The sequence below is a fragment of the Oncorhynchus gorbuscha genome, linkage group LG23 (assembly GCF_021184085.1).
Source record: "Oncorhynchus gorbuscha isolate QuinsamMale2020 ecotype Even-year linkage group LG23, OgorEven_v1.0, whole genome shotgun sequence".
Taxonomy (NCBI): Eukaryota; Metazoa; Chordata; class Actinopteri; order Salmoniformes; family Salmonidae; genus Oncorhynchus; species Oncorhynchus gorbuscha.
This window is the reverse complement of record NC_060195.1, coordinates 9,579,456-9,594,406: the sequence shown is the minus strand read 5'-3', so window position 1 is coordinate 9,594,406 and position 14,951 is coordinate 9,579,456. Positions and strand designations below refer to the sequence as shown.

At 43.7% G+C, this 14,951-nt stretch overlaps 1 protein-coding gene across 1 annotated transcript in view; it reads left to right on the top strand.

The window, feature by feature from the left end:
* Window positions 1-1,301: 1,301 nt before the first annotated feature.
* Window positions 1,302-14,951, top strand: part of fat2 (FAT atypical cadherin 2) — a 95,354-nt gene continuing 81,704 nt past the window's right edge. The window contains exons 1-2 of the mRNA XM_046323651.1: window positions 1,302-1,525; window positions 11,523-14,843. Of these exons, the coding sequence (XP_046179607.1) occupies window positions 11,540-14,843 (3,304 nt within the window). The 5' untranslated portion in view covers window positions 1,302-1,525; window positions 11,523-11,539. The remainder of the gene's footprint in view (window positions 1,526-11,522; window positions 14,844-14,951) is intronic.

Below are 14,951 nucleotides of genomic sequence, written 5' to 3'. Positions count from 1 at the left end.
GTACTACAGCACTACAGCACTACAGCCCACAATAGATCACTACCTTTTGGCATTACAGCACTACAGCACTACAGAACTACAGAACTACAGCACTACAGCACTACAGCACTACAGCACTACAGCAGAACTACAGCACTGCAGCACTACAGCACTACAGCACTACAGCACTACAGCACTATAGTACTACAGCAGAACTACAGCACTGCAGCACTACAGAACTACAGAACTACAGAACTACAGTACTACAGCACTACAGCACTACAGCACTACAGCACTACAGCACTACAGTACTACAGCACTACAGAACTACAGAACTACAGCACTACAGCACTACAGCACTACAACACTACAGCACTACAGAACTACAGCACTACAGCACTACAGCACTACAGCACTACAGCACTACAGAACTACAGCACTACAGCACTACAGCACTACAGCACTACAGCACTACAGAACTACAACACTACAGCACTACAGCACTACAGCACTACAGCCCACAATAGATCACTACCTTTTGGCATTACAGCACTACAGCACTACAGCACTACAGTACTACAGCACTACAGCACTACAGCACTACAGCACTACAGCACTACAGAACTACAGTACTACAGCACTACAGCATTACAGCACTACAGCACTACAGAACTACAACACTACAACACTACAGCACTACAGCACTACAGCCCACAATAGATCACTACCTTTTGGCATTACAGCACTACAGCACTACAGCACTACAGCACTACAGCCCACAATAGATCACTACCTTTTGGCATTACAGCTAACGGAGAGCTAATGTTTTGGTCTTACTATCTGTCGCTCAGTGTTTGATAGATTAACTTCTCCTATAGATGACACGTAATTCATTAGGATCTTAATTTGATCAGTGTTGTGACAGCAAAAATAATCCCGCAGCAACAGCATTTGAATGTGCAGTTCATAATGTTGCTTGATGGTGTTTAGGCTATTTGCTGACAAGAGCAAGCCAGGATTTAATTTCTCAAACCTGCGAATTAGACTATCCAAACAGGACAGGCACACCAAAACTATTGTTTCAATACACGCCCTGAGAGCACTGAGCACTTCTCTGGCCCCAGCCCAGAAGGCTAACATGAAAGAACCAGCCCACAATCTGTGCACAGGCACCCGTGTGTGTGAGTGTGTGTGTGTGTGGGTGTGAGGGACGGATGGAGGGAGGTAGGAGGTGGGGGAGGAGGGGACAGTGTGAGAAGTGGGAGGGGACCGTAAAGTTCCTCAGGGAGCTAGGAGTCTCTTAGTACTCTCCTGCAAAGCTCCTGAGTAGAATAGATGTGAGTAAAGTTAACTAGCCGGCTATTGACACTGACAGAGTTCACAATATTGCATGTGTGTTTTTTTTTTCTTTCCACGAGAGACACTATGGAAGAACAACAGTGCTTGTCACTCTCGGGTTTGCTGGATCTGCAAAATCCTTAAAAGCATAAAGGAGGAAAATAATACCAAGAAACATTTCAGAAGGGGTCAACTTAGAGAACCTTGGGTAAGTTTCTGTTTTGTCATGTCAGTGTGGACTGATGCAAGCTGAATTCACGTGCAACTTTAGTTACTGAAGTTTCTAAACACTTCTAAGCAGTTCGTTTTTACAACTCTTAAAAGTCTTACAAAATGAAAAGCATATATAACATGTTTCCTAAGTTATAACGCGTTTAAAAAAAAGGCATTTCTAAACATGTCTAATCAGTGATAAAGGCTGATTCATAAAAGTGTTACCCAGTTACTTACTGTAAACATACCGTACTGTTTAATCCTGCGTGTTAAGTGTCATCATGGTTTGTTTTATTGACTAAACACAGCTTCTAGAACGGCCTGGGCATGGCTTAGGGTGTGTTCCAACATTTTGCATATCGTGCACTATTTGGGACTATTTCCATTCACTATAGTGGTTTTCTGTAGTTTTGTATGTATGCATTGTGTGGGAGACAGGTAATTGCTGTGTAATATGATGGGAATTGAGATAAACTTGTTAGTGGAGGAAATGCTTGGTTTAACTTTTTTTTTTATTATCCCAAAAACTCTTTATATAAACTTGCTTTGTACATAAGCTTGTAGCTTAGTTGTCCCTCCTTCTGTTGACCCCAGTTGACCCCTGTTTACGGACATGGAAACCTATTTCCACGAGTGGCATCATGTGACCCCAGTAGGATCATTTGACTTCTGTCACTGAGATGTGTTGACTTTTGTATTTTACATAATAAATAAATACAAAAATGGTCATTTAGCAGACACTCTTATCCAGAACGACTTACAGGAGTGAATGCATCATTTATTTATTTTTTTAAACTTGGTCATACTGGTCCCCCATGGGAATTAAACCCACAATTCTTGGTGTTGCAAATGCCATGCTCTACCAACCTAGGAAATCTGTAAGAGACGCTGATGGTCTGAACGTTCAACTTTATTACCTATGACAGACGGATGGCCCAGATAACTTCCTGGAAGCCGACTCGTCCGTTTCCATTAGGTTTTTTCCTCCATTCATATTGCTGCTTAATTCCTGAAACAAATGAGCATCTAGGAGTTGATGAGTTCCTATTGATACATCACATTCCCTTCAGCCTGGAATAACCTGAGACTGCACTGTGATGTTACTGTAAAGAGTGCTTTACCAATAGATAGATAGGTAGGGGTGTGTGTGTGTGTGTGTGTGTGTGTGTGTGTGTGTGTGTGTGTGTGTGTGTGTGTGTGTGTGTGTGTGTGTGTGTGTGTGTGTGTGTGTGTGTGTGTGTGTGTGTGTGTGTGTGTGTGTGTGTGTGTGTGTGTGTGTGTGTGTGTGTGTGTGTGTGTGTGTGTGTGTGTGTGTGTGTGTGTGTGTGTGTGTGTGCCAAGTCAAATAAAGGTAAAAAAGAAAAACAAAGACCTGGCAATACATTACTGTCCACTCCCAGTGATTTAGGTGATTAGTCTGCCTGTGGCACTGGGTGTAGGGGTAACTAACGGCTGATGTCCAGAGTTAATGGGTGGTGGAGGTAACTAACGGCTGATGTCCAGAGTTACTGGGTGTAGAGGTAACTAACGGCTGATGTCCAGAGTTACTGGGTGTAGGGGTAACTAACAGCTGATGTCCAGAGTTACTGGGTTATGGAGGTAACTAACGGCTGATGTCCAGAGTTACTGGGTGTAGGGGTAACTAACAGCTGATGTCCAGAGTTACTGGGTTATGGAGGTAACTAACGGCTGATGTCCAGAGTTACTGGGTGGTGGAGGTAATTCACTGGTCCAGACAGGGTGTTATCATGGCTCAGGGCAGTGGTCTATGGAATAACTTACCATCATAGGTCTACTATTTGGCTCAACTTGAACTACTTTGGCTCAACTTGATCAAGTTGAGCCAATATATTGAATAATGAAATACACTATACTGTGAGATGTGCTTATTGTGTTCTAGAATAACCATAATCAACAACACTTCACATTAAGTGTTAAACTTGAGAAAATATTTAGTAGGATAAGGAATTCATAACTGCCACAATGTAGTTCCAAAGTAACCTGGTTGCCTGGCAGACACAGTACAAAGTAACCTGGTTGCCTGGCAGACACAGTACAAAGTAACCTGGTTGCCTGGCATACACAGTACAAAGTAGCCTGGTTGCCTGGCAGACACAGTACAAAGTAACCTGGTTGCCTGGCAGACACAGTACAAAGTAACCTGGTTGCCTGGCAGACACAGTACAAAGTAACCTGGTTGCCTGGCAGACACAGTACAAAGTAACCTGGTTGCCTGGCATACACAGTACAAAGTAGCCTGGTTGCCTGGCAGACACAGTACAAAGTAACCTGGTTGCCTGGCAGACACAGTACAAAGTAACCTGGTTGCCTGGCAGACACAGTACAAAGTAACCTGGTTGCCTGGCAGACACAGTACAAAGTAGCCTGGTTGCCTGGCAGACAGTACAAAGCAGCCTGGTTGCCTGGCAGACAGTACAAAGCAGCCTGGTTGCCTGGCAGACAGTACAAAGCAGCCTGGTTGCCTGGCAGACACAGTACAAAGCTTCAAAAGAGGTATGCACATAAATGCACACTGGAATTTCCAAAGAAAAGTGCATGTAGGTATTCATTTATTTTCTGCATGACTGTTGGTGGGAAGACATGTTCACTCATAGCTAGATTCTAACCACACATCTTAATCTGTTAAAAGCCCGGAGCCCTTTAAAATAGAAGGCCTGATGATGATGATGATTGTAGAAGGCCTGATGATGATGGTGATTGTAGAAGGCCTGATGATGATGATTGTAGAAGGCCTGATGATGATTGTAGAAGGCCTGATGATGATGATGATGATGATGATTGTAGAAGGCCTGGTGATGATGATGATGATGAAGGCCTGATGATGATGATGATGATTGTAGAAGGCCTGATGATGATGATGATGATTGTGGGGAGAGATTCACGTCAACTCTACTATATAGACGGAGAATAAGGAACCCTCAAGGATGGGTAGATTGAATGATCAAAAGTCGTTATTACACCAGTAATTTTAATGTGAAAAGATTGAATAGATCTCCCAGATTGGTTTGATCCTGTGTCTGGATCACAAGCGTTACAGATTTGCACGATAGAAATTCAAAGGTCATATGCAGCGTTTACCATGAATGCAGAATCTCCGCCATCGCATGAATATTTCCTTTAAATGTTGCCTTTGGTGCTGAACTTCCACGATACGGATTGAATAGAGCAATATAACATTTCACAGAAATAAATAGTCAAACAGAGAGAGAGAGAGGGGGGGGGTGAGAGACAGACACACACAGAGAGGGGAGGAGGGGTGAGAGAGAGAGAGAGAGAGAGAGAGGGGGTGAGAGACAGACACACACAGAGAGGGGAGGAGGGGTGAGAGAGAGAGGGGGGAGGGGAGACAGAGTCAGAGATAGAGAGAGAGAGACGGAGAAACAGAGACACAGAGAGAGACAGAGAGAGAGAGAGAGAGAGAGAGAGAGAGAGAGAGAGAGAGAGAGAGAGAGAGGGGGAGAGGGAGGGGAGACAGAGACAGAGAGAGAGAGACGGAGAGACAGAGACACAGAGAGAGAGAGGGTGGGGGTGAGAGACAGACACACACAGAGGGGGGAGGGGGAGGGGGAGAGAGAGAGAGAGAGAGAGAGAGAGAGAGAGAGAGAGAGAGAGAGAGAGAGAGAGAGAGAGAGAGAGAGAGAGAGAGAGAGAGAGAGAGAGAGAGAGAGAGAGAGAGGGGGAGACAGAGAGAGAGAGAGAGAGAGAGAGAGAGAGAGAGAGAGAGAGAGAGAGAGAGAGAGAGAGAGAGAGAGAGAGAGAGAGGGAGAGAGAGGGGGAGACAGAGACAGAGACAGAGAGAGAGAGACGGAGAGACAGAGACACAGAGAGAGAGAGATGGGGTGAGAGACAGACACACACAGAGAGGGGAGGAGGGGTGAGAGAGAGAGAGGGGGGGGGAGACAGAGAGAGAGAGAGACAGAGAGACAGAGACACAGAGAGAGAGAGAGAGAGAGGGAGAGGGAGAGAGGAGAGAGAGAGAGAGAGAGAGAGAGAGAGAGAGAGAGAGAGAGAGAGAGAGAGAGAGACAAATTTGACCCCAATAACTACCGTGGAATATGTGTCAACAGTAACCTTGGGAAAATCCTCTGCATTATCATTAACAGCAGACTCGTAAATTTCCTCAATTAAAAAAATGTACTGAGCAAATGTCAAATTGGCTTTTTACCAAATTACCGTACAACAGACCATGTATTCACCCTGCACACCCTAATTGACAACCAAACAAACCAAAACAAAGGCAAAGTCTTCTCATGCTTTGTTGATTTCAAAAAAGCCTTCGACTCAATCTGGCATGAGGGTCTGCTATACAAACTGATGGAAAGTGGTGTTGGGGGTAAAACATACAACATTATAAAATCCATGTACACAAACAACAAGTGTGCGGTTAAAATTGGCAAAAAACACACACATTTCTTCACACAGGGTCGTGGGGTTAGACAGGGATGCAGCTTAAGCCCCAACCTCTTCAACATATATATCAATGAATTGGCGCGGACACTAGAAAAGTCTGCAGCACCCGGCCTCCCCCTGCTAGAATCCGAAGTCAAATGTCTGCTGTTTGCTGATGATCTGGTGCTTCTGTCACCAACCAAGGAGGGCCTACAGCAGCACCTAGATCTTATGCACAGATTCTGTCAGACCTGGGCCCTGACAGTAAATCTCAGTAAGACCAAAATAATGGTGTTCCAAAAAAGGTCCAGTCAACAGGACCACGAATACAAATTCCATCTAGACACTGTTGCCCTAGAGCACACAAAAAACTATACATACCTTGGCCTAAACATCAGCGCCACAGGTAATTTCCACAAAGCTGTGAACGATCTGAGAGACAAGGCAAGAAGGGCATTCTATGCCATCAAAAGAAACATAAATTTCAACATACCAATTAGGATTTGGCTAAAAATACTTGAATCAGTCATAGAGCCCATTGCCCTTTATGGTTGTGAGGTCTGGGGTCCGCTCACCAACCAAGACTGGGGCTCTGTTCACAAACACAAACAGGACAACAGCACAATTAGACCCAACCAAATCATGAGAAAACAAAAAGATAATTACTTAACACATTGGAAAGAATTAAGAAAAAAACAGAGCAAACTAGAATGCTATTTGGCCCTACACAGAGAGTACACAGCGGCAGAGTACCTGACCACTGTGACTGACCCAAAATTAAGGAAAGCTTTGACTAAGTACAGACTCAGTGAGCATAGCCTTGCTATTGAGAAAGGCCGCCGTAGGCAGACATGGCTCTCAAGAGAAGACAGGCTATGTGCTCACTGCCCACAAAATGAGGTGGAAACTGAGCTGCACTTCCTAACCTCCTGCCCAATGTATGACCATATTAGAGAGACATATTTCCCTAAGATGACACAGATCCACAAAGAATTTGAAAACAAATCCAATTTTGAAAAACTCCCATATCTACTGGGTGAAATTCCACAGTGTGCCATCACAGCAGCAAGATTTGTGACCTGTTGCCACGAGAAAAGGGCAACCAGTGAAGAACAAACACCATTGTAAATACAACCCATATTTATGCTTATTTATTTTATCTTGTGTCCTTTAACCATTTGTACATTGTTAAAACACTGGATATATATAATATGACATTTGTAATGTCTTTACTGTTTTGAAACTTCTGTATGTGTAATGTTTACTGTTCATTTTTGTTGTTTTTCACTTTATATATTCACTTTGTATGTTGTCTACCTCACTTGCATTGGCAATGTTAACACATGTTTGCCATGCCAATAAATCCCTTGAATTTAATTGAATTTAATTGAGAGAGAGAGAGAGAGAGAGAGAGAGAGAGAGAGAGAGAGAGAGAGAGAGAGAGAGAGAGAGAGAGAGAGAGAGAGAGAGAGAGAGAGAGAGAGACAGACAAAGAGAGAGAGGGGGGAGAGAGAGAAATCAATGAGCTGTTAAAAATCATGACTCAGAAACACTGCAAACTTTGCCCTAAATAAATACATTTACAGGTACAATACCATGGAGGTGATGTTGAAATTCGATCTGTTCTGAGCAGCATGGCTGAGCGTGTAGCAACAGGTGGTGACTGCGGGGGTTTGAATGAGGAGGAGGAGGACAGGCAGGAACACACAGGAACATGAACAGGAGAGCATCCCACAGCTAACACCAGACAGACCTCAGTAATCAATGACTGCCTGAGGACCCACCAGCAGCACTGCTAGCCAGACAAACATTTCATTTTAACCCCTACATCTGGAAATGAAATGGTTTAGTGCCATGTTCACGGCCTTTCTTCGACAAATGGCACCAATTCCCTACATTGAGCACTACGTTTTGACCAGAGTGCACTGTATATAGGGAATAGGGTGTAATTTGGGACTCAACCCATGTTCATGTAAAGGATAAGGTTCATTTATAATGATCTGAAGACTGTAAATTGATATGGCGTCAACTTGAAAGAGATGACAGGAGCTGTTTAAACCAAGACAATATGAATACTGTGGTCCTTTGTAGCTCAGTTGGTAGAGCAGAGTAACACCAGTGTAGAGGGTTCAATTCCCAGGATCACCACCAGGTTAAATTGAATTCCATATTTTTTATTATTATTTCACCAGGCAAGTCAGGTAAGAACAAATTGTGATTTACAATGACGGCCTACCCCATTTGTGCACCGCCCTACGGGACTCCAAATCACCAGCATGGATTTGAACCAGGGACTGAACTGAGAAGCAGAACCCGAGACCGGCTGCGCCACTCGGGAGCCCTACGCATGCAGGCATGACTGTCGCTTTGGATAACAGCGTCTACCAAATGACATATATTATGATGTCACCAGCACGGCCTAGTTAAGACAAACCACAACTACAGTTGAAGTCGAAGTTTACATACACTTAGGTTGGAGTCATTAAAACTCGTTTTTCATCCACTCCACAAAGTTCTTGTTAACAAACTATAGTTTTGGCAAGTCAGTTAGGACATCTATTTTGTATATGACACAAGTAATCTTTCCAACAATTGTTTACAGACAGATTATTTGACTTATAATTCACTGTATCACAATTCCAGTGGGCCAGACGTTTATGTACACTAAGTTGACATAAGTTGCCTTTAAACAGCCTTTAAACAGCTTGGAAAATTCCTGAAAATTATGTCATGGCTTTAGAAGCTTTTGATAGGCCAATTGACATAATTTGAGTCAATTGGAGGTGTACCTGTGGATGTATTTCAAGGCCTTCCTTTCAACTCATTACCTCTTTGCTTGACATCATGCGAAAATCAAAGGAAATCAGCCAAAACCTCAGAAAAATAATTGTAGACCTCCACAAGTCTGGTTCATCCTTGGGAGCAATTTCCAAAAGCCTGAAGGTACCACGTTGATCTGTACAAACAATAGTACGCAAATATAAACACCATGGAACCACGCAGCCGTCATACCGTTCAGGAAGGAGACGTGTTCTGTCTCCTAGAGATGAATGTACTTTGGTGCAAAAGTGCAAATCAAACCCAGAACAACAGCAAAGGACCTTGTGAAGATACTGGAGGAAACAGGTACAAAAGTATATATATTTACACTAAATTCCTATATGGACATAACCTGAAAGGCCGCTCAGCAAGGAAGAAGCCACTGCTCCAAAACCGCCATAAAAAAGCCAGACTACGGTTTACAACTACACATGGGGACAAATATTGTATTTTTTGGAGAAATGTCCTCTGGTCTGATTAAACAAAAATATAACTTTGTCTATAATGACTATCGTTATGTTTGGAGGAAAAAGGGGGATGCTTGCAAGCCGAAGAACACCATCCCAACCGTGAAGCACGGGGGTGGCAGCATCATGTTGTGGGGGTGCTTTGCTGCAGGAGGGACTGGTGCACTTCACAAAATAGATGGCATCATGAGATGGGAAAATTACGTGGATGTATTGAAGCAACATCTCAAGACATCAGTCAGGAAGTTAAGGCTTGGTCGCAAATGGGTCTTCCAAATGGACAATGCCCACAGCATACTTCTAAAGTTGTGGCAAAATGGCTTAAGGACAACAAAGTCAAGGATTTGGAGTGGCCATCACAAAGCCCTGACCTCAATCATATTGAAAATTTGTGGTCAGAACTGAAATGGCACATGTGAGCAAGGAGGCCTACAAACCTGACTCAGTTACACCAGCTCTGTCAGGGGAAATGGGCCAGATTTCACCCAACTTATTGTGGGAAGCTTGTGGAAGGCTACCCAAAACGTTTGACCCAAGTTAAGCAATTTAAAGGCAATGCCACCAAATACTAATTGAGTGTCTGTAAACTTCCAACCCACTGGGAATGTGATGAAAGAAATAAAAGCAGAAATAAATCATTCTCTCTGCTATTAATCTGACATTTCACAATTCTTAAAATAAAGTGTTGATCCTAACTAACCTAAAACATGGAATTTTTTACAAGGTGTAATTGTCAGAAATTGTGAAAAACTGAGTTTAAATGTATTTGGCTAAGGTGTATGTAAACTTCCTACTTCAGCTGTACCTGACTCTGGCTGTTTTACGAGAGATGGCTGAGGAATGACTCATTTTAACACATTTGATTAGTCAAATCATCATTTATAATAATGTGTAAAGTCTTGTGTTCTTGTATGAGCACCAAAACGATCGATCACTTTCTACGAGTGATGACACACTGAAAGTGAAAGGTTAGTTAGGTAAACAGTCATTTTGTTCGTCGCCACAGTAACAGATTGATAGGTATTTTATGTAATTTTTCAAGGAGCAGCTAATTATGAAGCGTTCCTCTCACTCCAGATCTCTCTGATATCTCTGGTAAACTTCAGGTGTAAGAGAAATGAAAAGGTAGCCGTCATGAAGCAAGAGCTAAGGGCTTTTAAAGTGCTGAGAGGTGGTCAAATCACCATGCAGGAATACTGGAGTCTTTATTGTTGCCAAGTACAGCACTAAAAACTAGACCATTTCACCTGAAGGCCAATTATATATTTGATTTATTTTGAGGATAATATCTGTAGTTTTTTATTTTTATTGGCAAAGATACATTTTTGTTATCCGCTAGAGAAAAGGGCTCGTATATTTCACTATGAGTCTTATGAATTGTTGAGCTTTAAATGTGTTTACATTTAGGAGTAAAAGGGCAATGTCTGAACAGCCTACGCTGAACAGAAGACCACTCAGAACACAGACAAAAGGTGGAAACAAACCACCGAATCCCGTTTTACATCTGTCATCACATAACAAATCCTTTCTTTATTAACACATGTTGACAAAGGCTTTATAATAATGATTTGATTATCAGTTGTTGCACTCAAGGGAAAGGAATAATGACATGGGGGGGACGACACCACCTGTCTAATGTTGCTCTGAGGCTGTTTCTTGTCATCAAACAATGTATTGCTTTGCTTTGGTCAAGGCATGTTAGAACAGGAGACAAATACCTCACAGCAGGCTTTCACTGTGGTGTTGTGTCACTGGATCATTATTCTCACATTGTACTGCTCAGACAGGAGCAGGCACTAGGGAAATGACTGATGTCTTCACAATCTGGTCAAAGAGATGTATTTTGTATGGACTTGTACGCAATTTTCGTAGATGATTGGACTATAAGTTAAGATGTATATGTTTTTTCGCCATATGAACTCAAATCTAATTATCTCTCTCTCTCTCAATTCAATTCAATTCAATTCAAGGGCTTTATTGGCATGGGAAACATGTGTTAACATTGCCAAAGCAAGTGAGGTAGACAACATACAAAGTGAATATATAAAGTGAAAAACAACAAATATTAACAGTAAACATTACACATACAGAAGTTTAAAAACAGTAAAGACATTACAAATGTCATATTATATATATATATACAATGTACAAATAGTTAAAGGACACAAGATAAAATGAATAATTCTCTCTCTCTCTCTCTCTCTCTCTCTCTCTCTCTCTCTCTCTCTCTCTCTCTCTCTCTCTCTCTCTCTCTCTCTCTCTCTCTCTCTCTCTCTCTCTCTCTCTCTCTCTCAGAGCTGAGGATCCTGGTGATGACAGTGAAGATGGTTAAAACAGACACAAGTACACTACTCTTAGTGGTAGCGGTCTTACTAAACCTAGTAGCAAGTAACGAGTATCACAAAATACCAACAAAATGGAGCTTGGGAAAGGTGCTTGGAAAGGACAGCTCTCCCATGAGGTTCACTTATCATCTCTACAATGCCACCATTAATGAGAACTCAGCCCCCAGGACTGCTGTGGAGAGTCCCATCAAGATGGGCATCGTAGTGACCGATCCTTTCTGGGACATCAAGTTCAAACTCGTCTCTGGAGATGACGACGGCCTATTCAAAGCGGAGGAGGTCAGAGTAGGGGATTTCTGCATTCTGCGAATCAAAACGCGAAGCAGTAATTCTGCATCACTAAACAGGGAAGTAAGAGACAGTTATACTCTCACCATTGAAGCCACTGAAATCACGTACGACTTCCAAGCCAGGACCAAGGTATTGGTTCAGGTGATTGACACCAATGATCTGAAACCGCTCTTCTACCCAGCCTCGTACAACATAGTCATCAGGGAAGACGCTCCGTTGAAGTCCAGCGTGGTCAGGGTCAGTGCGACGGATGCGGATATTGGCTGCAACGCTGAGTTCTATTACTCCTTCATGAGTAGAGCTCATCCGTTCGCCGTTGATCCTTTCACAGGCACCATCAGCCTCGTCAAGAGACTGAACCACAGCCGAGCGGAAACATACGATCTTACTGTATTAGCCGAGGACAGGACCAAGAAGATATCTGGGGTTCAGAAGTTTGGCAACGTGGCCAAGGTTAAAGTTACCATAGAAAAGGTCTCCTCGACCGCCCCCATTATCAAACCTCTCCAGGTTGTCCTGGCTCAGAAGGATGAAGAGGAGAAGATAACTATTGATGTCCATGTAGAGTCGGGTGTAAAGCAGGTTGAGTCCATTAGTATTGTTGCTGGGGATCCACAGAGGTATTTTGAAATAATTCCATCCAGCCTGCAAGGCAATGGATTCCAAGTGGTCTCCACCAAGAGAATGAACTGGTCCCAGAGCCCATCTGGATTAAACCTCTCCCTTCAAGCTAAAGACAGGAGCAGTCCACCTTTAGTTTCTCCAGTTTCAGAAATCCATATCCCTCCGTATAAACAAAGCCTGTTTAGCTTTCTAGAAGACACTTACATTCTCACACTAAGTGAGTTTTCACCACCAAAAACACATGTGGTCAGAGTTAGTGTGAATCCGGCATATTTGAATGTTAGATACCACATTAAAAGCAACTCTGATAGCTCCAAATTTAAGATTAACCCCAAAACAGGAATAATCGTTACCTCAGACTCCTTTGACTTCGAGAAAAAGTCTCGTTATGAATTTGACGTGATAGCGAATCACGGCGAAGCCGAGACCCATATAGTTGTTGAGATAACTGACGAAAACGACAACGCCCCCATATTCACTAAACCTTCATACCAAGCCACACTACCAGAGAACGTACCTATAGGCAGCAGCGTTCTAACAGTCTCTGCAATAGACGAGGACAGGGAACGAAATGGTTTTGTGACCTATGCCATAGCCAACTCAGCTCCTTCCCCATTCACAATAGACCCAATCAGTGGAGTGATCTCTACATCTGAGGATCTGGACTACGAGTTGATGAAGAGGTGGTATCATCTCAGAGTGTGGGCTTCGGACAGCGGCAGTCCCTTCAGTCATGTTTCTGAATGCGCTGTGACGATCACCATGAGCAACGTCAACGACAACACCCCTCTGTTTGAGCAGGTGGGATGCAACGCCACCATACCTGTAGATTTAGCGGTGAGAGAGCCAATCGCAGAGCTGTCAGCTGTTGACCTGGACGAACTACAACAGCTCAGATATGTGATCGAGTCAGGGAATGACCAAAAACTGTTTGACATCGATGCTGTATCAGGAGTCATTACACTGATCAGACAGATACCTACTGCTTCGATAGAGACTGAATTACCTTCGTTCAGACTCAAAATCACAGCAACCGACGGTAAACATACCTCTGATCCCTCTGTTGTTACTGTTACTATCGGTAACCAGGGCACTGAAGCCACCGTCAGTTGTCAGGAGACTGGGATTTTCAAACGGCTTACAGACAAACTGATTGAATCCATAAAGCCAGGGTTGGCTTTCCAGGATGAGGAATCCTTCTCGGACGTTCATATTATCAACCGCTACTCTCCTAAGTTCAACTCTGGCATCCCGAGTACTATTGACATCAGAGAGGACTTCCCCTTGAATTCAACTATCCTTTACTTCAAGGCTACGGATAACGACACTGGATTCAACAGCAAGCTTGTGTACGCTATCTCAAGTGGAAATGAAGATGGGTGTTTCTCCATTGGTATTTTCTCTGGGGAGCTTCAGCTTGTGTGTCCTTTAGACCAAGAAACCAAAGAGTTCTACATTTTGAATGTAACTGTCTATGACTTAGGAAGCCCACAAACCTCAGCATGGAAATTTCTCGCTGTGAATCTGTTGGATGTTAACGACAACCGACCAGTATTCGACCAATCCAGGTATGTCGTGCACATCCCAGAGAACACGGAGGTTGACACGAGGATATTCCAAGTGCACGCAACAGATTTAGACTCTGAGGACAATGGAAACATATTATATTCGATGCTAACTTTAACTGATCTTTTCAAGATCAATGAACTCACTGGCGAAGTGAAAGTGTCTGATCGTTTAGACAGAGAGGCCTTTCCCAGACATGACCTGAAGATACAGGCTAGAGATCAGTCTAAAACAGACCCACAGCTCTTCTCTATGACCGATCTGGTGGTCGTGTTGGAGGACATCAACGACAATCCTCCCAAGTTCGTCCCCAAGATCTACAACATCAAAGTCCCCGAGGACATTCCCTTGGGTACGGTGCTACTGTGGGTCGAGAGCTACGACTTAGACCTGGGCAGCGCTGGACAGATCAGCTACAACCTGAAGAACAGTGAGAACGGGGCCTTTTTTCTGGACGCGTCGACGGGATCTCTAACCCTTGAGAAGGAACTGGACTTTGAGAGGAGACAGTCTTACAACCTGACGGTTCGAGCGGTTGACCATGGTCTTCCTCGGTCACTCTCCTCCTCCTGTTTCATCGAGGTGGAGGTCCTGGATGTGAATGAGAACCTCAATAAGCCGATCTTCTCCATGTTTGTCTATGAGGCCTCAGTGATGGAGGACGCTCCTGTGGGAACCTCAGTGTTCACGCTGACAGCAGCAGACAGGGACCTGGGGAGAGATGGAGTCGTCAGGTACCACATCCACGATGGATCTGGCCTGGGAGTTTTCATGATCGATGAGGAAACAGGTAAATATATATGTGTGCCCGTGCGCGTGTGTGTGTGTGTGCGCGTGTGTGCGCGTGTGCGTGCGTGCGTGTGTGTGTGCGTGTGTGCGCGTGTGCGTGTGTGCGTGC